General features: G+C 34.2%; 1 protein-coding gene across 5 annotated transcripts in view; it reads left to right on the top strand.

Moving 5' to 3' along the window:
• POT1 (protection of telomeres 1) overlaps positions 1-26,819 on the top strand; it is a 57,698-nt gene that overhangs the window by 5,630 nt on the left and 25,249 nt on the right. For all 5 annotated transcript variants that reach the window (XR_015804037.1, XR_015804038.1, XM_088165750.1 and 2 more), the window contains 7 exons: positions 3,072-3,144; positions 4,460-4,551; positions 8,280-8,390; positions 10,144-10,191; positions 11,356-11,470; positions 18,365-18,495; positions 24,645-24,935. Coding sequence is in view for 3 of the 5 variants with exons in the window: in XM_088165750.1 (XP_088021876.1) it covers positions 3,072-3,144; positions 4,460-4,551; positions 8,280-8,390; positions 10,144-10,191; positions 11,356-11,470; positions 18,365-18,495; positions 24,645-24,935 (861 nt within the window). In the remaining 2 variants the exon portion in view is untranslated. The remainder of the gene's footprint in view (positions 1-3,071; positions 3,145-4,459; positions 4,552-8,279; positions 8,391-10,143; positions 10,192-11,355; positions 11,471-18,364; positions 18,496-24,644; positions 24,936-26,819) is intronic.

Here is a 26,819-nt window from a genome sequence, read left to right as displayed (position 1 = left end):
CTGGCAGAAGACCATCCATATTGCTGGAGAGAGGATAATTTTCTGCTGCTATCACTCTGCACTGGTTCATTCTGGTGTCAGATTGATGCCAGGAGTGGTGCACTTTAGTATAGTGAAGGAACAGAACCGCCCTGTTCGGAGGCAGGCAGCAGCTGAGTGGTGTAGGAGGTGATTTGATTGAGAATGATTCAGCCTCCCTCAGGTCTTGTAAAGGAGCAAATGGAAACATCAATAGCCACTGCTGCTAGCAAATGGGGTTTATTCCTCAGGGTATAGTTTTCTGTCCCTGTTCACTTGCAGGATATATAGACTTTCCTGCTTTGAAGAGCTGTGTCTGCAAGCAGCCCTGACATGGAAGAACAGGGATTCTTGTTCAGAAGAAAGTGGTGCAGGAGACAAAAATGCATTATAAATTAGAAAATATTTCTGCCAAAATAAATGTTTCCATTCGCAAAGCAGAGCAATTACGACTAGACTATGATTTAAAGTATACATGCGGTGCTATAGCCAATTCTGGAAGGGAGAATGTGTAGAATGTCTTTCTCACACTTCTGCCTTATATTAAGAGAACTTCATGCTGCTGCTGCCATGGATTAGTAGGTAACTAAAACAGCTTGGCATAAACAGCACAAGTGGAGAGCTGATAAAGCCAGTGCTAATGCACCATTAAATGTGAAGGAAAATCCAGTTCTGCAGGCTGAGCTTGAAGTGAACCTTAGAATGCACTGATGTTAGGTTATCTTAGTGGTGGCACACTGTCACTCTAGACCTGCCAAAATAAGGATCAGGTTCTGCTTTGACAAGGAGGGAAGGGCAGAGGAGGATTTTTATGAAATGTGTTCTGGGAAAAGCAACAAAAAACATTTGGGATGCTTCTGTCTGACTTGTGTGCCTCAGTCGTTTCATTCTTCTGCATGTTTTCATCTTCCTGGCACCTCTTTGAGAACGACAAGTCTTGAATTTGTATGAAAACAGCTCAGGCAATGTTTGTACCTCCTCAGTCATCATGTCTGTTAACTAAGCATGATGCCTTCTCCTGTTAGTTCGTCATCCTCTGGATTTTGCTGTGGCAGATCTGAACCAAACATGAAAATCAGCTATAGAACCAAACTGAGAGAGCAAGGCCTTGTAAGGAGGGAGACACATGCAGTAAAAGAATTGTACATGGTCACTTTCAGACTGCATCTGTGGAGGGTTTTGGAAAAGTTTGCTTCTGAACTCAATAAGCAGTGCAGAATTTGTGAGGGAAGAGTCAATTTGAGCAGGTTTGTCTAAGCTAGGTTCTTTGAAGTTTGGAGCTCAAGAGTTTCAGGCATGTGGAAGAGGCAGTGGGGCAGTATGAGGAAATGGGTAGTAGCTGGGGAAGAGAACTGTAGTGTAGGTGTTTGGGATAAAAAGCAAAGTGGAGGGGCCAGACCATTATAGCAGAGAATGTGGTCCCAGAATTTGAAAACTCTTTGGATGATACTGGGATGTAAAAGGAGAAATAAAAAGTGAAGATGGTCAAAAAGCAGTCACTATTGCATCAATGAATTCCACTTTTATACAGTGTGTTGGTGCAGATCAAAATTTCTTACTAAGGAAAAAATACATATGTAAATGTTGAGTGTTTCTGAGGTGATTGTTTCATTGCAAAGACTTTATTACAAGGAAAATTCTGTAGGCTTATATTTACCTGTCAGTACAATTCAAGACAATCTCAGCAAGAACAATTATATATATAAATATATATATAGTGAAATCTTAAATAAAGCTGTAAGTTTGAAAACAAGTGAGAAACCCTTCTGTTTTTAACAGGTAAGTTCCTGCTTTTCAAAAAGAAGAGTAATGAGTTTTGTGAGGAGACTTAATTATCAAATTATTTTGGAAATCAGCATCTCTAAATAATGTTGGTGTTTTCTGGAGTGATATTATTAGTTTATAAAAGAGTAAGATCCCATTAAATTTGGTTTGGATTGCTCCTCAGCACTCTATAGGACAAATTTTACTCTGAAATGCCTCTTGAGTAACAATTCACTGCTGCATATTTTACCCTTATTTGGTTTAAGAAGCATTTGCTGACATCTAAGTCAAATTTCCCACTGAAGATGTTCACTGTAAAATCAGTGTGATTTACCTGATTATCCTCATAATGTTGCATTTATAGACATATTGCCCTGCTTTCTTTTTACAAGAAACTTTTTAGTCTGTTTTTGTACTGTTTATGTAGGTACAGAGTCTGTTTTCAATATTTTTATATTTCTTTATTGAACCAATTTTTATGATTTTATCATTGAGAAGGTTACAGTGCTTTATGTGCTATACTGTGAAAGAGTACACTTGACTGACATTTTTGGTACTGTTGATGATACCATCTTTCTAACTAGATGTCTTGGTTCCAAAGAGATGTTAATCTCACTGAAGTTGCTGATTTTTGCTTCATTGTAACTTCAGCATCACAATAAAAACAGTATTTTGAATTAATTGTTAAATCATAGCATCTTCTAGAGCATTTGTATTATTGCCAAATAATTAGGACACAAGTTTCAAAACATTGTGGTAATCTTCTCACAGGTATATTGTTCACAGAAGGTTATTTATCCTCATATGCATCTGTTTTACCTTTACTGCGATTTTGTTCTGATATTTATGCTGAATCCTTTGCCAGTATTTTTGGTTAAATTGCTGTATCTTTTAAGATTTTGATCACTACCGTCTCAGATGCCTTTCAGATTTTGTGCTAAAACTCTGGTCTTTTTTGCTGTTTTTGTAACTAATAAAAGTTAGATGTATAGTTCCATAGCTACTGTTTTATTGTTTAAGTTTATCATCTAGTCGATAGCATCTAAATAGTATTGACATGTAATACTTCCTTTGTTCTATCTCAGGAATGTTGCTTTTTAGTGCTGTCTATTGCATTTGGGTTTTGATTTTTTTGCTATGAATGTAGATGGCAATTTGTGCTTGTTCCTTAAATTCTGTCTATTTTATTTATAGATGTTTCAGCTATTATTTTATGTTATCAGTATTTCAGTAACTTAGAGGCATACAGTCTTAATTCATTACATTTTATTTTATTTTTTGCTTTGTAGGGAATAATTACGCTTTCCTACCCATTAACAAAACTCAGAGATGGAACAGACTTTTTCAAGATTGTTCTTCAAGGTAACTAGATTTAAGTATGCATTTTAAATGTATTTAAATTTATGGTACTACATCAGTAGTTCCTGCTTTTGCATAGTGTGTTCAGTAGAATGTTAGATTTAAAATGCTCTCTAAAACTGTTCATTTTCTACAAAACAAAAGTTTATCTTAAAGGAAACAATACAGTCTTCGTATTTCAGTAGACTTCTTGTTGCATAAGTTTTTAAAAGACTGTCCTGGGAATGTATTAGCTATATGTATAGCTTTAATAGTGTATTTTCGAAATGCTTAACTTAAGAAAATTGCGCACATAACAGTTACCACATAATATATATAGCATCTACTATGTAAGGGCCCATTTAATATAGGTCAGTATTTTGATAAGCAGCAAAATATTTGTGTTTCATTCTGTTTTAATTTAAGCACTTAAGAAAAAGAAATTTCACCTGACTACTCAAGTACTTGAATACCAGTAGCTAGATTAAGTTGTTCATCGTGTGATAAATTATATGAAAAAATAATATGTTCCTTTTAAGTCTTAAGCTTGTCATTACTCCAGTCAGGAAGGTGGAGCAGGTGATTTGTCAGGGGTCTGTTGGATTCAAGGAACTTTCCATTTTCTTGAATTTAATTCTCAGGTTCTTTGTTACAGTGACTAGAGAATGATCAGGAGCTCCCTCTGAGCCTCCTGGCTCCTGTGCCTGGGCAGCAGGCCTGGGCTCTGCAGGTCCTGCTTTGTGATGCTGCTTGTGGCTGGTGTCAGCAGGGGTGAATAATATGGTTGGGGCCTTATGCAGTCTCCCTGCTGGCTCCAGGGTTCTCCTAGAGGTGCTTAACCTCCCTTGAGTTTCAGTGACTCTTCAGGGGAGGAGAGTTTATGCACATTCTCCATGGAAACATAAGTTTCCACATCTAAATTATTGAAACAGTAAAAAGTAGAAAACTCCTGAAATAGAAACACGATTTCTGCTTCAGTCCTCCTGGAAGGCTATTAACCAATATTTCCATGTACTAGAATATCTTCATAATAGATTCTACAATAGGATCTGTGTTAATGTGACTGGATAATATCTCCTCTCTAACGCTATACATTGAATTATCCAAGTGAAAATCTTTTTCATTTCTGTTTAATTGTACACTGGTGTACAACAGACCCATTTTAATCCTCTTACGAGGAATATTCTGAGCAGTATACCTGTAGTTAGCACATTTTCTGTTTGTACATTAATTGAAAAGTGTTAAGACTCTGTAGATCAACTTGTTTTGTAAATCTCTTTCCACTGCTGTTTCGTTTTGGAGGAATTATAGTGATTGGATTTTGCTTTTGTTCCTCTAGATTCGGATAACTTGTCTTCCCAGATCAACAGCATCAATGTTTTTATATATGGAAAAATGGCCGAAGATTGTGCAAAAATTATACGCCATGGGGTAAAAAAAACACCACGACATATATACGTATATATTCTTGTTTTAGGAATTGTTTTTCACAGATGTATGTTGATTTTTCTTGTCTTACTCTACCTATCCCTAAAATTAGAAATAATCTGTTCAGTCCCTTCAAATCGATAAATGAACTAGAACAAAAAAGGTATTTGCTTATGTAAATTCTTTCTCACACTAATGTTGAAATAGACCAATTCTTTTTATCAGTGCTGTTTACCTAGCAAGCAAAGGATCATGAATATGAATAATAGGGAAGTCACCCGTTTATATTAATATTCTGAATATTTTGCCATTTGATATGTTTTAAATTCACTTGAAAGACAGTTACACTAAAAGATTTTTAAAAAATTAAAAATTCAAAACTCTGCATACAGGGTTTTTTTACTGACTTGCTGCTGGTGTCTTATTTTGTCAGAGAGAGAAGTTTGGTTTGATTAGCTCCAGGTAGAAGACTTAACACAAGTCAGCCTGTGAGTTTGTGAGACAGTGTATTACCACTAAAGAAGGAAAACAAGTTAAAATTACCTGTCTTTATAAGAATGCACATCAGTTTACTGACATTTCAATGTTGGCCAAATACTAAATTAAAATTCGTATATGATGCATTATGAGTTTATGTTAGTGCTTTATCATTTGTGATATAAATTCACACTAAATCATAGAATGGTTTGGGCTGGAAAGCACCTTTAAAGATAAATCAGTCACAACCCTCCTGCCATAGGGAGGGACATGTGGGCATATTTTACCTCATTAGTTTGCTCCAAAGCCCTATCCAGCCTTTCTTTGAACACTTCCAATGATGGGGCATCCACGATTTCTCTGGGCAAATCACAGTCTGTTGTTGAGGAAGCCAGGGTGGAAAGTTCCCAAACTAATTTGCTAATATGCAAGCTGCAGAATCTTTTTAAATTCAATGAACAAATCAGTTTTGTCCTGATAAAAATACAAATCTTGAACAAGGCACTGAGCAGCAATTAGAAAATTAAAAGATCATTACTAAAAATCTGCGTAGGAAACTTCAACCCACAGGCAACAACCCTTAGACAGCCTAGCTACACTAAAACCTCAGTTTGTGCTTCTCGAGTGAACTGACCCTTCATGGTGCTTCCCTCATGTCTCAAATGAGATTTTAATTTTGGAGGAATATGAATATGAGGAAACAATGATTCCTGAAGCTAGTAGAGTTCGAAGAAAAACCACATTTTTTACCATTAAAGAATTAACTTCAGTAAGGTCCACTGTTTATTTGCTGCATACTATTTCAGATTTTAGTATTTTAATTTCCATATCATTCTTGGCATACTGTAAGAACTTTAGCTAAGTAGCCAGGGGTAGGAGCTGGCAATTTCCAAAAATGTGAGTAACCATTTGTCTCATGAGAGTCTTCTGGATCTGTAACAGAATAACCATAAGGAAAAATACTCCTTCCTGTATTTCACACTTTTTGAATGAGGGAAATAGAAATTTTTTTTGCCATTTAAAAGTGTTATTTGAATCTCATAGTTTATTTATGCAATACACTTCTGTTGACATGAAAATCCACCAATTTATGTAAATAGCTTTGATTCTCAATCCAGTTACAAGTTTTTTTTAGCTAAAAGTGACATGGAAACTAATCTGTTATTAAAACTAATATAACATTAAATTTCAAAGTACCGTGCAAATATTATGAAATTTTTTTTGCATGTTTAGAAACTTCAAGTCACAACCTGTCATAGTTGACTGTGAATTTGTAAAAAAATCTGAGAATGTATCTGTTTTTTCTCCCTGGAGAACTAGGTTTTGAGGTTAGTGCTGTCTTTTCCTCGTGGAAATTGCACAGTCCTTTCACAGTTCAAGAGGAGATTTTTTTTGTTTTTTCATGCTACATATGGCATATGTGTTACATGAGAGTAATCACAAGTGACCTAATATTACTCAAAATTTTTTTCATTTATTATCAGCCTGTTAAAAGGCTGCGTTTATGTAATTCTGAGGTTCCTTCTGACACAGGAGAGCAAGACAAGAGAAGTTAACTATACAGAGCTCCAATCCTGACTCAGCAGCCACATCCCAGAATCTTGTGCAGTCTGCATTCTAATAAACTGCTGAAATGGGAATAATGTATAAGCAAGGCATAGCTTTTTAGATAAAGGTTGATTTTACTGTTGAAGGAACATTCTGGGTAGCATCAACTATCAGTGAAAGGAAAGACACGTACTGACGCCTGATTTCAGCAAAATTCATGGAGTTTCCTGAAATTTATATTTGTGTGTTTCTGTATCTGGAAAGAATGAAACACTTTCATGTATGTTAGTAGGACAGTGTGTTAGAGGTGCAAAGAATACTGAGTGTTCTAATTGTTTTGACATGTTTTGTCTTAGTTTTGTATATGGCTTACTTTTAGGTTTATGTATTATTATTAGTCAAAGTATACATTGTGACACTACCTGAAAATCACCATGCCCTAAGTAGTTTCATTGTGAATTAAACTGTCTGATTAAATTTATGTTTTTGGTAGAATTATTTTCCCCAATGTTTTAAACTACATATATCACTGTCACTTAATCTAGAAGCCTTTCTTTTTCTTGCACAAAACATTAAGGTTTTGGATCTTAAATCATTTAGTGTAGCATTGTCAGATTGCTGAAATAACAAAAAAAGTGCTGTCATAGTGCAATATTTGGCTAAAACTGTCAACTTTTATCAGAAAACTCTTTTATTTGTTGTAATCAAAAAAAACCACATGAAGGAAAGTTATTCAGTAAAAGGTTATGGAAGTGCTTTTGGTAGAAGTTTGAATAAGGTTCCAAGTCTAATATGTTTATTTGAATGGAGCACCCTGGCACAGCCCTGCTAAACAGTTCTGATAGCAAGGGAGTTGACTATAAAGGAGTTTTACATTGTATCAGGTAGCTTTTTTGATCACCTCTGATTGCCTAAAGGTATTTAATATATTCTCTATCTTCTCCTCTTTTTTAATTTTTTCTTTTTATTTTCTTTTTGATTTGGTGAGGTTGCTGCTAAGAACATGAGTTGCTGCTGGGACTTGAGTCATGTACCCTTTAAATCCTCTTTTTCTTGTTCATATTGTGGTGTCTGAGGAACTTAGTACCAAAGTGAAAATAGTTAAAATTGCTTTCTGTGCCAGAATCTCAGGAGTGATGCCGGAGAAGTTTCTTAGGTCTCTTTTGATACCAGAAACCTACCTGTTGATTGACCTACCTATTTAAGCCTCAAGGATGCTGTTGGTCCAGCCAAAACAGAGTTTATAGGAGAGTTTCTTAAAAGTATAGCTGTAATACACTGAGAAAGAAGCTCTAAGAAAAAATGTTTTATGGCTGCTGGTCTGACTTGTGATTTCTTTTCTACCATAGTTAAGCTAACCAGAAAGGAGTCAGTCTTTATTGTATTCAAAGAGGAATGATTCTTTTGCTTTATTCAGTGTGAATCTTCTTCCCTAGGCTTTGTCAAAAATAGCACTTAGTTACAGTAGCATCAGGAGTGTGAAAATTTTAGCAGAATTAAAAGCTTTCTGGCATTTGTTGTAAATATAAATTCCGTGGGTAGAAGAACTAAATCAGGAAACTTAAAGACACTTTTTACAATTTTTACAGGATTTTTGTTTCTTCAATGTCTTGAGTCTTTGGGGTGAAATTTCACAGCATATAGTCTTAAAATAGAGCATGTGTTAGAGTCTGTGTAATTTTCTGTTTATTGCTCTGTCCCCACAGGAAACCTTCATAATTGCAGGATTTAAGGTGGTAAAATTGCCTACAGCAAGAGAGGATGGTAGACATGATTGTCACCTGGAAGTGTCTGAAGAAGCTGGATCAGCCATTTATGTACGTAGTTGCTCAATTTTTTTTTTCCTCTTTTATAAAATGCTTACATTAACATTTTGCTTTATAATAGAAAAAACAATAAAATCTGTTAGAAACTGAAGTGGTACAGATAATTTTACCGCATTCATCAGGAAACATGTTTTTGTGTGTGCACACATGTAATTTTATAATAACTCTTGCCAAATTATTTTTCAGGTAAGTTTCTTCTTGTTCAGTGCAAGAATTTGACTAGTAGACTATAGATACATTTTTTAGAGCGGTTTAAACTACAATTGTGCATAACACATTTCAATAATGCAGACAAGGCAGAGGGTACAAGAGTAATTTCAGGTCTATAATTTAGTTTTCTCTGGTCTTTGAGTTTGTACTGTTTTAATTCAAATCATTAGTTGTTCCCTTTCAAATACATGGATTGCTGTAATCTAAATTTTGTGCAGAGAATTGTACCTTTTGTTCTGAGTAAAATATTTGTTCTTTTGTACTATTTTCACATCAGTTCTGTTTAGTTTTATCTGTATAGTTATTGTCTAATTAAATCCTAAATTTAAGAAAAAAATACTTTTTTTCTTTGAGAGGCACTTTTGTTTTGGAAATGACCTCTATAGGTAACTAAAACTTGGCACACAGCTCATGAGAAACAAAATAATTTGAAATTATAGTGCAGGCTGTTTCATGACTTTCATTATCTGTTGATGATGATGATATATAGGTAGAAAGAGAATTTTTCATTTAAGATCATGGTTAGCAAAACCACCCTGGATCTGAATAGGTGTGTGTAAGCTAAAAGTGTCTAAATTCTAGAAAGTACACAAGGCCTTCAGCTGAGTATTGGCAAGACCTCATGACATACAGTCTAATCCCAAAGAAACTGTAGCTCCCTGAATGCCTGGATTGTGCATTTATGTCGTCATTGTCCACAGAATAGAGCTTATGGCACTTCTTTTGGGGACGTGCACATTGGATGCTTAACATTAGTACAAATGAGTAGACTTTGTGTGTGCTTCACTTCCTCGATCATAGCTTTTCACTCTGCTGTTTCAAAGTGAAATCGGCTTCAGGAATGCAGCTGAGGTGGAGAGCAAAAGCAGGTCCCCGGCAGCAGTCAGCACGGCTGTGACCCAGGGCTGTGTCCAGCGGCCAGGCTGGGCTGTGCTGTCAGGATGGCGGCTGAGCCCTGTGTTCATCACAGAGAGCGGGGCTGTGCTGGCCTTCATCAAATCACCACGATTAGGTCTTCTAAAGACCTTACACTGAAGAAAAGTGGCTTATAACTAAGGCTCAAAAAACTACCTTCAAATAAAATTTAGCCCATTCTGGTGAATTTTTTCCCCCCAAAGTAACGACACACTGAAAACAGATCTGCTCTAAGCATTGGCTTGTACATACACCTTTATGTAGAAAACCTTAAACCCATTTAAGGTCTATGTTAAGCAAGTGCAGTTTTAAATTTGTGGCCTCCAACTTTCAAATTCTATTCTATTAATGTGACCTAACATATTCAACTAGGTGACTTTAGAAAATGTGTGTATTTTTTGGAAGAAGCTTTTGTCTGAGTATAATTGCAGTGAATACTACTTTCTTTTCTTCTGTAGCTAAAATTTTACTAGATTCAGATACAATTTTTATGGCAAAAATGTCTGTAGGGCTGGTTAGTATTTCTGTATAGTGTTATGTTTCCTTTAAAGTTATTAAATGTTATATTTGCAGTGCCTTCAATTTTGTAATTGGAAAGTTTGTTATTTTTTCTCCACAGATTTACACTAAACCAGGAACAACTGCTGCTTCAGAAACTGCATCTCTGGTGAGTTCACATTTGGGATATTTTAAAATCATATGATATTAACTGCATGTAAATAAGAAGGTATGGAATTAATTTTTGTTCCTGTTTAATTTATTTCTGTACTCTTATCTCAGCAGTCATTTAGCTTTTACTTTTGCAAATAATGTACCTGGAACACAAAATAAAATATGAAAACAGTAGTATGTTTTCTATACTTGTAGTATGGTTCCCATCTTGATCTCCAAACAGACTTCATGTTCGTTTAGGAAATTTGAACTTTAAAGATAACTATTAGTCTAAATGAGATTGTATGCTTGTGTTGTTAAAACAAAAAGACAATATGAAACTTTATTTGATTTAAAATCAGATTTCCAATACTGGTCTTTACATTTGCTTTGATTTCTGTTTGGAACCTGCCCTTATGTGTCTGAATTAAAATTCTACAAAAAATAGTATTTTAAAGGCAGAGGAGCTGGTTTATGAAATTTAAATGTTCTTTGTCATAATGTTTAAGATTCAGTGCCAATGGATAGAGCTCATTTTCAATTTTTATTTACAATTTCATTTTTTCAGTACAGTACTTGAAAACCTAAGTTAGAAATCCATTTGAGAGAACTTGTATTCTTTAAAAGAGACTAATCAGCATATATTACCACCTTAAGATGAGAGGAGAATAGTCCCTAAACTGTAGAAAGTAGCCCTTAATTTCTTTAATCCTCCAGCAATTGTGGTATTTTAATCAGAAGATATGCATAGTGTCTGTTAGAGGTAACCTCCCCCCACACACTAGCCCAAAACAAGGATTCTGGGCAGTGACACTGCCAAGCAGAAATACAAAGCTATTGATCTGTGTGCTTTAAGAAGTCTTCTGCATGGACATGGTAAAATGGACCAGTAAAAAATTGTCTTTTATTGTTCTTTATTGTAATGACTTTTACTTACCTGGTTCATGTATTGAAACTTACTTCAATTAACTGGTTGGCTTACTGTAATAAAGATGCCATCACTGAAAGAAGTTAAAAGTCTTGGGTGCTTTCTGAGTCTCGAGTGAATAAGATACAAAGAAATAGATAATATTTATTTTTTTGCGATTAAATAAATGTCTAAGGATGAATGATGTTAAAAGACAAAATTCTGTGTGAATGTTTGAATAATTTTTTCTTCTGTTCCCTCATGCCTTTTCAGTCTGTTGCTCCAAAATACGTGTATACTCCCCTAAATCATCTTAAAGATGGAACTATAGTGAACTTATATGGCGTTGTGAAATTCTTCAAGCCTCCATATATTAGCAAAGGAACTGGTATGTACTATATTCAAGAGATTTGAAATTTTCTCCAGCCAGAACTGTTCTTACTATGTTTGTTGAGAATCAACCAGAACAATGAATTCCCATGATCCTTTGACCATAGCTTTGACCAGCTAATAGAGCAACAAATCGATAGTCAGTTTAGGCAGACTGGTGGAGATAGCAAATGAAGAAGGTTCTTAAAGGAAATTTGTCATTTGTCCAGCTAGTTTAACAAGACTTTGGGGAGCTGAGGACTTGGAACATCTTAATTAGACAAGCACTGATTGCTGGAAATCATTAGGCCAGCCATTCTTTCCAAATATATAAAAACAGTGAAGTTAAATGCACTGACTTTCAAAGTAGCATGTGTCTGAAGCAGCTAGGAGAGATTTTTTTTCTGCTGAGTTATTTGTCAAGTTAATTACTTCAATTTCTTAAGTAGTAGAAATTTTATAGGGAAAATGATTATTTATTTAGCAACTAGTCCTTGCCTAAATGTCATTAATAACTTCCTAATATGTCTTCCCTGTATATTTTCAGTTGACATTATTAAAATAACACAACAGTCTCTGTGGTGAGCAGAGACACAGTCTGATATTCCTTATTTATGAAGATGGTTGTAATTCACTTGCTACTTTATAATGAAAATCTCTAAAACAGTTTTAATTAGTCTGAAGTTTTGAGTAAAAATATTCACTGAGCAGTCAAATATTTCAATGTTGATTTTTTATTTTTTTGCACAATCTAGAGTGATGTTTTCTTGAGAGGGTACAGAATGGTCAGTGATTGTTCTGCACTGTCAGGACATGAAGTGGCTCATGTCAGAAAATTCTGTGATTGCTTTAGATCTGGTGCAGTGGTACACCAATACATTCTCTGTCTGACACTGTAATAACAGAATCATGTAGCTTTAAGCTGATGCCCACGGGAAGCTTGGAAAGTGGGGTTGCTGTACTTTATCTACACGGGTCTTGATTCACTATATCGATATGCCCTGAGGTATAAGGTGCTGCTCCTTCTTACACGTATTAAGACTTAAGGCTGAGGCTTTGCACTTTGTTCCCACTGAAGGTGGGTACCACTGGACTGGTACCTAATTTAGTCTTGTTGGTTTATATAATCTATAATTAGAAGTTAATCATTTCCATTGCCATTATTGCATTAAGTGAGTAATAAAACATTGACGAACGAAATGAGTTTTCACTATATTCATAAATCATTTATTACAGAGAAAGTTGTTTTAGCTAAGCACGCTTTTGCTTGGGGCATGTAGTTTGAAATGTCTGTATATGAGAACTTTATGAGTTCTGAAAACTGTCCAAGAAAGTGCTTTAGGTCTTGCTTGGTACAAGAGACAGGTGGGATTTTGTCTGCTAGAAGATCTGTTGGAAGTGTTCAAAACTATATCCTAGCTTTCCTTCCTCAATAGTTTAAGAGTCTTAAGGTATTTTAAATTTTTAACAAAGATTGTATTTTCTTCTCTCCCCTCTCTTAATCTTAAGGATATCTCAAGTACTTAGCCTTGAGATTTAAAAGAAAACAAAAGTAAATAGAAGAAAAAAGAGCCTCTGTCTTTGTAGTGTCTAATTGCAGAGATTATGTGCTTGACCATGAAAATTTTAGGACATTACAAGGTGACACCTACTGCTTCCTCAACCCTTATTTTTTCTTGTAGATATTGGACAGTGTTTTCCGTAAAGCAGGGATGAATGAAGAAGAATCCTTGTTGCCAATTAACAGTATCATAGAATTAATGTCCTATTTTCCTAGGGGAACCTCCATGCTACCATTTTGTTACAGATACATGCAGTATATCTGTACGTCACATGTTCAGTTAAAATCTCATTTTATCCTACCTAGACATGCATGTAGATTGTAAATATTTTATTTTTTATGAAATATTTCTTAGAATCAAAATTAATAAAGGATAGCAATTTTGGAAAAGACACTTCTAAAAATCTTGACCACTTCCAGGTCAGCAGTTCTACATGCCCAAAATGAAGATTAAGAATCAAATCAGATTCTTAAAGGATTTTTGAAGCCCTAAGTTTTATTTTTATTTTCAATTTTTATTTGATCTTGAGCCAAGTTCATCAAACAGCCCAGAATTTGTTTAAAATGATGTAGTTGAAAGAACAGATTTTAATTTAAACTATACCATTGGTCAACTTGAATAACAATAGTCAATTTTAGCAAGTAATAGCAAACCAACTTTACAGTGCAAAGCAAACCCGTCACAGACTGTTGTGGTATCCATTTGTGAGGGAGGAGACTCAGTTAAACCTGCAGTAAACCTTCAAAGTATTGTGTTCCATTTTGGAGGTTTTTTTCTGAATCAAAATCTTGAGGCTTTATTTAAGTTTTGCAGAACAGAATAAAAACTGTTGCAGAGGTAAAGATAGCAATTTTATTTCTGGACCCCTAGAGATTAGAATAATGTTTTCCCTTCTGTTCACAGTGGTTTATATGCAGTTCTTTTTTAAATATTTTTTCTTATATTAAAGTATAGAAGATAAATAAAAGATTAAAAGATATTTAAAGGAATTAATAAAAATAATAAATGGTTTAATAAATATTTAATAGATATCTCAAGACCCGTTACTTTGATCTACAGTTTTTAAATGATGGCATTGAAACATCTGTTTCGCCAGATGCTTCTGGTAGTTACCAAATTGTATGTCTAAAGTAATATCACCATATTAGAAATAAGAAGCTCTGGTAAAACAGTTTGATTCTTCAGAGGTTTTGTTTTGGGTTTCTGCAATATATGTTTGTATGTACATATATACACATACATAGGAGTGTGTGTACTTTTGTATTATTTTTTCCTATCTTGTTGAAATATAAATGGTAAATTAGCTGAGTAAGCTGCTTGGTGTTAGTACAGACTAATTCTTGAAAACAGTATTAAATGTTTCATTTGGTTTTGAAGAGAGAATAATTTGCTACGGTAATCTCCGTCTTTTTTGTGTGTATTGAAATAAAAGAAACAGAAGGCAATCTTTAATTAGAGTCCCTGACTGCTAACAACATTGCCCAAAACCTTTTTATCTCTTAGAAAGGGGAAGTTACTGGTTTAGGGTAGTGGGTTTTCCGCTAAATATTACTGAGGAATAAATCTGTGATTGCCCAAAAGGGGATGTGTAATTAGATCGATGCTTTCCACCTTAACAATTTATAGAAGCATATTTGTCAGGAACTGCTGAAGTCCTCAGTAAAACTACAATAAATGTTTAATCAGTAAATACTAAACAACTTGGTGGTCCTACAATATCAATAACTACTAATCTGGAAAGCTTTTTTAGCAGTTCTGTTTTTCTTAGGATGACTGAAAAATGAGTTTGTACGTGAAGCTATGGGGTTTGGGGTTTTTGTGTTTCTTTTTTATCTGTACACAGTGTAGAGAAATGCAGGCTTTCTGCTTATGCTAATAACCAGCCTAACAGAGGTTTCTATAAGAGTGGAAATGCTATGACAAAAGAAAGTTCTAACCTGAAGAATGAATCTAGATTCTCATGATAGTGGAGACAACTTTAGATTTTCAGTAGCTGTTACGGGACTGCAAGAGATTCCTATTTCAAACTATTTAAAGGACCTAGAAGCTTCACAATCAGCATTCTCCATGCAGGCAGTGTAAACATCTACTGATTTCCAAATAGTTGTTGATTTTTTAATTAAATAAAATCAAGAACTAATTTACATGTTATAGCAATTGTATTTTTAAAGAAATATAAGGACTAATCTGAAAGAATATAAAAGGCATGTAAGACAGATGCAGACCGTCACTCTCTACATTCATTTAAATTAAACATGAGTAGTGTCTCCTTTTATTCTTAACACCAATTCTGGGGTGTTACAAGCATCCTTACAGGTAGCTGTCCATGGCAGGTGGTTCCTCACATGATGTTAAACCTAAGTGAGAATACTCCTTCATAATAATTGAATACTTTTTAAAAAAAGGTAGGTGCAGTTTGAAGTTCTGTGTACTGTCAGCCAGAATTCAGTGCTTCTACTGAGACAATCTAGTATGAAAGTGAAAAGCTTTCTTCTGTAGTGTATAAATTTGTTGAACTGTGCATCTATTTTGTCATATTTTTAAGACAGGTTATTGCAAGTAAAATCTACCTATGGTAAAAATTCTCTTTTAAAGAAAATCAGTGGATTTTTTTAATCAGTGGAGTGAATTTCTCTGGTAAGGGAAATTGTCTGCCAATATGTAAACTTCCATTCTTTATTTGTTTATTAGCTTGGTAATGAAGGGATTTTGCTTTGTTGGAAAGTCTATTGAGAAAAATAAAAAGTGTGACCGATGACATTATATTGTTTTGTTTAAAACTCTGGGACGTTATTTAAATTAATCAATTCTGTGTAGAGTTTGAGTCACTATTTTTTTCAGAAAAGTGAATTCATTCACTGATCTATAATGGTACTGTGGAGAATAGGAAACAATTTTCACATTTCAGCTAGAAAAGAAAAAACAGGTGGCTTTTTGTTTTTAACCTTCAAAAAGGGCTTTGCTGAATGAGGACTACACTAAAAAAAAATCAGTATTTATGCTTTGTTCTCAAAGACCACTATTGTAATTAGGTTTATAGAAGTGATGTTTTGAAGTGATAGTAAGGAATGCAATACTAAAGTCACAGAGAACGTCTATTATGTAGAAAGTGTTCCCTGGCTATGTAAAGCAAGTGTACTATTTTATACTGCTTTGACTAGGATGATTATCAGTCTTACATGATTATGCTAATTACACTGAAAATTGAGGCAGTATGTTAACTTCTGCCATTAAATAGGCAGCTGCACATGTATGAAGATGACTAGGTTGTATAATCACAGCATCAAAGAGTAACCACAATTTTAATGTGAAATTTTTTTGCTGTTTCCCCTTGATTCTGATGGTGGTTTATATCAGTGCACTGTAGCATGTTATTCTGCATCCCCTAAGGATTGTAAATCTGTGAACCATATGGGTTTTTCTTCTTAATTGCTCATTTTCTTCATATTTGCAACAGATTTTTTAAGTTAACCTCTAGAATTCATAGCCAAAGAAATACATCAGTCTTTGGATTACAGTAGTAAATACTTGCAGTTTTGTCACCTAGACAAAATAAACTGGAGTTTATTCTTGACATTCCTAGCATAGAATGTCAAAATAGACTATATGTGGACCTTGAGCCTTTGGTGTGAGTATAGAAAAGAGTAATCTCAGCAGCTCCTGAATGCAAAAGATGGTAATTTATCATTATTGAGTCAGTCTAAAAATCTTGGGAAGGAAGAAAAGTGCTAGTTTTGTAGAAATCAGAAGGTTTTTGTATCTGTAGGAAAAATTTTATTTGTCAGTAAGCCTTCAGTGGATTTCTTTGACCACTTAATTCACTCAAATCATTAGGTAATTTAAACTTTTAAGTTTAAATGATAGCAAAATTTAAGGGTATACGTGCTGGAAACAGAAGAGTATTTCTTTTGAAGCACGTATTTTAATCCAGTCTTATGTACCTGTCTTCATATTTAGGGAATCTACTCAGAGAGTTTATGTATAACAATTGTCTTTTTATGACTGCCTTCCTGTAGCTTTTTTATATAAGGCAGATCCGTCAGTTTTACAAGACTGATAGCATTCTCTTTCAAAGCTGTCTAGCAACGACTTAGGTGTCTGCATCTTTATGATGTGCATGATGGGAATTTTATTGACTTTGTTTTAGAACTACAGCATCTTTGTTCCATTCCTAGCTATATAAACTGGCATAGTGTCATTATCACTAGTTGCCTCATAGAATTACAGCTGAGGGAAGTTGGGGTTTTTGATAATTTAGATTTTTTTTCTCTTCTGTTTGGGTTTTTCTTTTTAAGAGATGAGAAGGTGTCTGTCAGAGCAAAACAGATTTGATTTGGGGAATTTAATTCATTGCCAGTTAACATAAACATCCAATAACTTATTCAGGTATTGAGAAACAAAGAAACTCTTGAAAACTTAGGGAGAACATCTTTCCTCTACCTTTCCCAGGTTCAGCTTCACTCCAGGCACCCCTCCTTCCCTCTTCCTAGTCTCTGTTCATCTGGCTATAGTTAGAGGTGTCTCTTGGAGGGACAATAGGAGGTACAGGAGATCAGAGTCAGGATGTAGCCTTTCTTTCTGCTGCTACTTGGTTTCTCAAGTAGGTTACCAGCTGCCATGTTGTGAAAAAGCAAAAAAACTTTTACTCTGTTTCACCTTTATAAGGTCTCAGAACACACATGTTCTGTAAGGTGAAATGGAAAATACGGGTTTCTTTATATCATCCACAAATACTGCTCTATTCTGGGCTAGTCTGCATTGTCATCTTTGTATCTTGTTTTGATTTCACTTGTTAGGTCATCATTAGAAGTAAAATTCTATGAAATTCAAATTCAGAAAGGCATATTTCTACTTTCTAACTACCACTTTGTGACTCTATTCTTGTGGTATATATATCTATCTTGCATATTTTGTTGAAGTGAAGGATATGTAATTTATACTTTAATTTGCTTGGAGAACTTGTAGAACTCATTACCCTTTCAGAAAGCTGTGAAAAATAAATCTTAGAAAATTATTTTATAAATTGTAGATATGCTCCTGATTTTATAGAACAAGTAATTGAAATGTGAAAGAATAGCATGCCTGTTGCAGACAGAAGAAAAAGGGTTGTGTGTTCTTGCACACAGATCTGTGCTTAAACACACATTTCATTTGCAGTTATTTGGGCTAATTATGACTTAGATGGCCACACTTCAGTTATTATGATACTGTAAAAAAATTAACTTTGAAAAAGTTACACAGATCATAGAAGAAAAAAAATGGCCATAGGAGTGTTCCTTCCAAATTTAGTATCTGGCTATTAATAATTCCATCATGCCTGTTACTCATCCAGATGCTTTTATATTTTACAGATTATTGCTCAGTTGTAACACTTGTGGACCCATCAAATGTGAAGTTAACATGCAGTCTTTTTAGTGGAAACCTAGATTCTCTACCCAAAATTTACAAAGTTGGAGATATTGTGCGATTTCATAGAATAAAGGTATGTACTAGGATGGGGAGGTTTACAGATAAAGCAGCTATGTTAAAACAGCTGTGGGTATGGTATGTTATGGTATGGGTATGATTATGGTTATAGAACCAAAAGTGAAAGTAAACAATGACATTTTTTCAAGAGCAACAATATTTATTAACCTGGTTGACAAGAAATCGTGGTACTTTTAGATGGATAGAGTTTAACTGCCATAAATCGGTACAATTCATTCCTCTTCACTGATAGAATTGAGGAGTTTCTTTAGATCTTCTGTTGTGGAGCAGTTTAGGTAAGCTGGAGAATCACTCTCATAAAGGGAATCTGTCTGGGCTTGTTAGTGTGCAGTGTGCTCCTGCTGCTTTTTCAGTGTTATCTTGCATTACTCCCTATTTGTCAAAGGGCATGCAGGAAACTATAGCTTTCATACTACTTCTGCTGGGTGTTTTTCTTATGCCTGCTGCAGCTGTATAGAGAAGAGGAACCACCCTACAGGGACTGAAGTCTTGTAATGCTGGACCATACTTAAGAGGTGGATCAAAGATGTGGCTTTACCATTAATTTGCAACATAACCATACATAATTTTTTATTTCTTTTTTGTGTAAAATAATTGTAGGAGAAATTAATAAATGTAATGAAAGAGGCTAGTGAAAAAAAAAAAAACGAACAAAAAGCCCAAAACACCTCAGTTTGCATATCTGAAAACTCTTGAGAGTGTTCTAGGAAACTTGAGAGATCTAGCAAATTTAGGATTGTACAGAAGTATCATAAAAGGGATACATATCTGTAGTAGGAAGCATAGACATTTTGATATGCTGTAGCAGGAGAGCAAAGAAGAAAACCCCATGACAATAAGATTTATCCAGTATTTGAATTTCATACCACTAAGATTGTTAAGAAAGAGCTTCTTAAGATTCAGAAACAGTCTTAAGTTATTCGTCTATATTATATTTAAAAATGAGAGAGAAATTAGCTAACTATTCTGGGTTAGTATAAGATTTCTCTAAGGTCATCTGTATATATAATAAGAGTGGAATTAAATTATTTTTAAGCTTGTGTTGCTGATCAGTACTTAAGATGTGTTACCAGTCTTAGAAGTTCATAAATTTGACTTCAGATGGGAAACACTCATGCTAAATTCTAATATTTTCTCTGAATCCATCAGGGTGAATGTTACACAGATACATTAATTTCAGAAATTCAATGGAGATAAAAACTTGTTTATTGCTTCTGAAAACAGAGTACCTATTTTACATATGTGAAAAAGGAGAAACGAACTGGTCAGAATAGAAGAAGTGGAAAGTTGTATGGCTGTGGTAGGTCAGTATTGGATTTCTAAGTACACGTTAGGAAAATAAACAGGACCGCTGGCAGGAAATTATGTATGCACCCTCTTTTATGCAAAAGTAGTATTGTCTAACTTCTACTATTTATTATTTTCACAAACATACTAAGGAATCCTACTGTTATAGCACAGGTAAGGGACCTCACTGTTCTGATTTGGCACCACTTTTTTGAGATCATTCTAGAATCTTTGTCAGTTGGTACTTTATCATTTTCCAAGATCGTGTTCAAGTATTTAAAGAGAGGGTCCGTCAATTCACTTCTCATACATATTTTTTTTTTCATCACAGTTGAGTTGTTCTAAGTGGTTTCCAGTCCTAACAGACCTCCAGCTGCTCACAGTCTGTCTCTTCAGATACATGAGCTGAGAGCTTGTTTAATTACTTTCTGAGTGAAAATGATCTAGAGTCACTAAGATGTCTTTTTCTGGATGGGAATGTTCTGACTACCCTAGACTAAGAAATAGGCGTTTTGGAAGTTTTCATATCTGATCTGAGCAGGTAGAAATCTGATACAAAAGCCTGGTGCCAACTTCTCTTTCTCTTTCAGCCACAAGCAGCATAGTAGGTATGACTTCTGCAGTTCCTCCTTCACTCTTTCCTGCTTTTGTCTTCAGGCCTTAATCACCTTCTCTTAGCTTGCTGAATGGAAAGCAAGCCAGGGAAGCAGAGGCCATAGTCTGTCAAAGCTGTGCTTACCAGTGAGGACAGATAGGTATACACAGCCCTTAGAGCATGTGCTCACATTCCATCTGCCCCAGATATGCTTTTGAGGACCTTCCAGGAAGTTGACATTGATAGCAAACACATTTTAAAAGTTACTATTCCTAGTTGCACTATTGGCTTCTAATGGATAACTTCTCCTCATAGTAACAGAGGTGTTGGTGGTCAGAGCTAATAAGAATTTAATGAAGAGAATTCTGTTGGAATTACTTTGGATAGAGGATAATTTAATTTGCTTAGCATTTATTGCAGAGAAAGAAAATTTTAAGTGTCTCATAATAGAACTGGAAAATTATCTAGTTTTAATTACGTTTCTGTTAATATTTCTATTAGAATTTCCTTAAATAAGCTATGCCACTTTCTCTGAGGAATATTTCTAAGCCAGTATCACAGTGCCTGCTGGGTTTTTAAGTTATTAAACCAGAAATTATTCCAACTGGCTTAAGTGTATAAACTTTTTGCATACAAATTTTTCCACAAAATATTTATATCTTCAGGTGAATTGAATTGGTAAATAAAATACAATGTATTGCTCATTGTCTTCTTTAATTTGCATTTCCATTGCTACAGATGTTTCTGACAATCCTGTTTTGCAGGCAGCAATTCAGGAATGCTAGAGAATGAGCTGTCATTTATGGTCCTAATATCTAGATGTGTTTATCATGTCTTCAAAAAACAAAATTTTACTTCCATGTGACAATCTTGGATAATTTTCTTTTAGAAGGTGCCTGCTGATAGTTTTGGTAGTTCAGTTTTCTTCTTTTTATATTTAAACATATTCAAAATGGCTTAATTTATACTTCAAATGACTTCTCTGTTTCATTAGTATCTCTCTGTTAATACAGCTGGAGGTAAACCAGGATTACATTATTAAAATATAAGAAAATATAATCAGCATCCTGTATTATCCGAATTTGTTTAGACTATTTACTTTAAGATGAGAAAACATTTATAAAATACAATAAAATATGCCAGATGCATTCTGGTGGGTTTTTCTGACAGGATACTTTCCTTCATAGAAATATCACTAGTGGCAATCATAAAAAAAATGAAGTCTTCCTTCTTAGTATAAAAACATGTACATTAGCTTGGTATATGTTGTTTCCCTAGGCATTTTTTGATATTCTAAGATGATCTGTGACTGCAGTGGTTTCATAATAGTCCTTTGCTTCTATAATTTAACAATCAGTTTTGATGGAAAACTACTGTGGAGATGCTATTATTCCAGCTTTATACACTACTTACTATCACACTTTTCCATTTAGTGAGATGAATAACACCATCTTCAGTAAAAAAAAAAGGGGGATGTGTATTTTACTTTGCTGTAAATCTATATATAAATATTTCAATATTAGCTTTTTTCAATAACCATATTCAGGATAGTGTTGTACCCCATAGAAATCACAAGAGTTTATTGTCCCTGCGATTTGTTAAGGTGACATTTCACCTATTGTTCTTAACGAAAACTATCCTACAGACTCCTACAATATGTATAGGAATTTACTTGCTTGCTTAGAACAAGCCAAGTGCATTTTATCTGCTCCATTTTTGTCCCAAAGGATATTTTTATTTAGCAGCCATTATTTATTAAAATTATTTTAAATTCTCAGGGAATTGTTAAAGAGATAGCTGTCTGCCCCCTTTCCCTGTTAATCCCCTGCTTCACCCTCTCCCAGCAACTTTTTAAAAAATATGTCCACATCCTCTAAAAATGACACAAAATCTACTGAAGGGAAATTGTTGTCATATGTAAAAGTTCCAGATTGACTCTAATTATAAGTTTAATTCCGTTTCAAAGTTGTTTGAAAAATACAACATTTACTGTATCAGCGCTTAACTTGATCTGAGATCTACTTGAGTGCCATAATGAAACCGCATTTGCCCATAGATTTTGTTCATTTTACACTCCAGTGATCCCTCATTACTTTAGCAATGATTTGTTTTTAAAGGACAAGCCCCGAGAATTTCTGTTGACCATCATCTGTGGGTCTGACATAAATAATTTTCCAGCTGTAGAATACTTTGTTCTGTAACCATTCTACATTATGTTCTCCTGTTTCTTCTGTTCTCTTAGTAATATTGTTGAATTCTGTTTTTACATTTGAGAGGACTCAGTGGCTTCTCCACCTGCCTGTGTTTCAGGACATCTGGTTTTGCTAAACATCATCATTAGTTTTCTCATCATGACATTGAGATTTACCTTCTTACATATTTATTTCTTTTTTTTTTCTTTTTATGATTGCCTCTTCCACCATTAAGGCTGATTTCAAATTCACTTAACGAGGGTACTAGGAGATGTCAGAAGTACAGTATGTCAGCCTGCTGAATGCTCAAAGCGTGACATAAAGGATTTCGGAAAAGAGGAACATAACTTATGGTGAAATATTGGTGGAATCCCAGGGAGAAAGAGTACTTTGTGATTTTGTGAAAGGCTTAGAGTCTTCACAGAAGACTAGAACAGAATTTTTACTAAGAAAGAAGTCAAGATATTTTATGATGATTTAAAAGAACTAGTGATTAAATAAATGAATAGGTAAATTAGAAATTAAAACACTTCAAGAAATATTTGACATGTCAGACAAGATACGAAAAATCGTGAAGTATATTTTGATACAGGATGAATAAATAAAAGTGATGAGAGTTTTCATCCCCTCTGGATGTTACCTGTTTAGAGAAGATATGGAATATAATGCCAGTGATATGATAGCAACTAAAGCAAATCTGTGTGTTTATCTTAGATAACATCTTACAGGAGAACATGTTTTTTCCAGATCATGGATAATGGGGAGCAAACTGATTATGAAACCATGTATTTTCCTTATTTGTCCTTTGGCTTTCCTTGTATTTTCAATATTTAAACATAAAGGTTAAAAAATTGAAGCTTTTCAGTGTTTCACTGAAGAAAAACTACATCCTGAATTGATGTGCTCCGTTGGTCAGGTCTGAGAATGCTTAAGTAAATCAAAGTTTATCTTAGAGATGACCCTTAATGTATTTATGCATTATGTCAGCGTCATGTTCTTGTCGCCAATATTGAGCTGCTTTGGTTATGAATTTCCAAGGTCAGTGAATGCCTGATTTGCGTGCTTTTAAAATTTCACCATGTCTATAAAATACAGGCCTAAATCATTGACAATGTTTTGCTGTTTAGAACTTCTGACAGATATTGCATGTTCTGCACTTCCAAATCAGTGGGATTTTCAACCATTTGAAAATTGAGCCTTGGGAATCCCATACTAGACTGTCTCACAAATGCTATGTTTGTGTCTTACGGCTTACTTGGTAACCCGACATTGCTTAAAAAGGGATGGATCAAAACAGACTGTTTCAGATTTCAGGATGATGAGTCATGCAGTGCTTTGATACAGATAAATCTATAATTGCAGGGAGCAGTAAGACTAGACTAGACTCTTGAAAGAATGCTTCAGACTTGAAATAAATACTGTGTTTCATACGGCAGCAGATACACAGCTAAATCAGCAGGATTCTGGAGACCTGCCACAAGCAGGGCAATAGACATTGAATAATGGTGATAGCTGTATTCATAATTCAAGGAATGAAAGCTCATCACTGTTTGCTTTATGGATAAAAATAGCTTCTTGAACTGAATTTTTTTTCAGTTCCATAATATTGGGAAACAGGGCTATTGTGAGGTGCCAGAAACAGGAATCCGTAATAACTTTGCCATTACTCTACTGTGTAACCCCTAAAAATAAATTTATTTTGTTCCTTAGTTTTCTCATTTATAAGAGTAATCCTGATACGTTCTCCACACAAATGTTTTGATATGTGCAAATAAAATACTCTGCAAAGATGCTTTAGATACAAATTTTACTGGTAGTTATTAGTCTGCCTCTTGAAAAATTTCTTGTGTAATATTATATATCTGCTTATACATTTTGTTTACAATTATTTTGTACAATTATTAATATTAATTTTACCTTTTTATTTTGTTTTTATTTTGACTCTGTTCATCTAATAGAACCAGAAACAGAAATGATCAATGATCTATTTTTCATCCGTATGATAAAGCAGAAATGTATTTGTTTTTCCACGCAGTGCAAACTTTTTTTCTCATTTGTGTTTTATTACAGATCAGGGAATACAATGGACAGATGCAGGGAATTACCAGTGGGGGATTTGCATCCTTAACATTTGATGGAACTGTAGGAGCTCCAGTAGTTCCTCGAACTTCTAGCAGAGTGTACACTTTCACAGATGAAGAACAGAAAACAATAGAAGAATTACGTAGTTGGGCAGCCAGTAATATTTCCATCTCTGGACCAGCAGCAAAATTGTCTGGTGTTCAGCCAATGCTGTTCTTTGATCTCACTTGCCAGCTGGTAGGAAAAGCAAAAGTGGATGGATCTTCTTTTCTTCTAAAGGTAGACTTCCTTTTCAAAAATAATTTCTTAGATTTATTATTGGCTGTTTTGTTTCTATGAAAACAAAATAGAAAACCCAGTTGTCTTTGAAGCTGATCACTTGATTTGGTTTTTAAGAGAGGTTTATTAAGATGGCATTATATAGACCCACAAGGATTTGTAGATAAATATCACAAGATTTCTTAACTTTGAAAAATATTGTTAGTTTTAAACTTTATCCTTGTTTTCTAGTTAGCAGCATTTACTGCTTATTTTCTAGATGTGCAGGATGTGATTAGTGCAGTAAGTAGCACTGCCTAAAAAAGAATGAATGGATTATGTTATCAGGATGGATTTCAGGTAGCTTGTTTTAGTTATACATAAGCACTCTGGACATCAGTGCTCACTGAAAATAAAAGATACAAGGTGCCATGGAACAGGAGCTCAGATTCTAAAGGTGATCCTTAACATTAGCTAAATAAAAAGGAGGTTTCCATAATATTCCTAGTTTTACTTCAGTCTGGTGTTATTCCAAGCTCCTCTCTATTTATTTTTTTACTTGATTGTTAAAACATGAGTAATGATCAAGCTGTTATTTTCCACTTTATGACTTCATAAAATTATATATTGGTTCTACTGTGTTAAACTGTATTGTTACAATATTTTTAGAAATAGCACTTGGCATTTTTCCTTCATTGAAGCAGCAAAGATTTTTCTCTTACAGGACAATGCATTATTACACAGAAACAAACCTTAAGTGCATGTAACATACTCTGCAACTGCTACAAATATTTCCATTTAATTATGCCTTGTAAAATAGATGTCAAATGAGACCCAGTAAATTTTCATAACTTTCTGGACTGTAATTAAGTTGTTCATTAATAAATATATCTTCAGCATTGAAGGACCTTTTGCAAGGACAGAGACAAGTGCTTTCTTAAATTATTATTTCTTTACACACTTTTCTGTGTAAGACCTGAAGTCAATTTTGTCACTTTTTTTTGAAGATAAAAGTTTGAGGTCAAATAATTGGAGATCACTTTTTTAGCATAAAATATTAAATACTTAAATATGTATTACAATACATTAGATAAGCTTAAAAATATTAAATGCATTAATATTCTGTTCCTAATTTCCTCCATTTTTCTACAATGGCAAAATCCATTCCTGATATCAAATACTAGTTGTAGTAGAAAAGAAACCTTTCTGAAAACTTGTAGACAGATGTCTGATTCTTTCCTTGATTTGCTAATTAAAAAAAATAAAAACCAACTAATTCAATACCAGCTCAAATTGCGTGATCACTAAATATTATTTTATTGTACTATTCTGGTTATGCATTTTGTAATAATGATTTACATTTGTTTTATTCCAAGTATATCAGTTAAATTAATGGTTGATTATACTATGAAAAATCATTATTATTTTAAGCATTGATCTCATGTACGTGGTGGAGAGTGCTTCAAAGACAGCTAAAATTAATTTCAGCACTTTTGTGCATCACCCGTAGCATAACTTTTAAATTACACTTGATGAATTAATTCCTATTTGCACAGCAGCAGTTTGACATGGCATAAAAATGGTATCACTGACCTGTTAGTGTTTACCATTTTCTGAGAATTGTGTTACCCAGATAGATGGAGCCTAAGGAATACACACTAGAAATTATTCTGTCATTTATGCCTTTCCTAAGAGTTTTATTACTATTCTTCCTTTCTGTCTGTCAGTTAAATTGTGTATGTTAAGGTGAGTCGTACAATGAGCATGTTCTGCTGAAGATAGAAACAGCTATTTTGTCTCTCCCATTTCAGTGTTTTCCAACCATGGTGATCAAATGTTATCATTAACTTTCTTTAGCTCCAGTCTGTTCATGACTAGTAATAGAGCAATTTATTGTTGCTTATT

The sequence above is a fragment of the Sturnus vulgaris genome, chromosome 5, assembly GCF_052056855.1.
Source record: "Sturnus vulgaris isolate bStuVul1 chromosome 5, bStuVul1.hap1, whole genome shotgun sequence".
Classification (NCBI taxonomy): domain Eukaryota; kingdom Metazoa; phylum Chordata; class Aves; order Passeriformes; family Sturnidae; genus Sturnus; species Sturnus vulgaris.
This window is presented reverse-complemented; position numbering and strand designations above follow the sequence as displayed.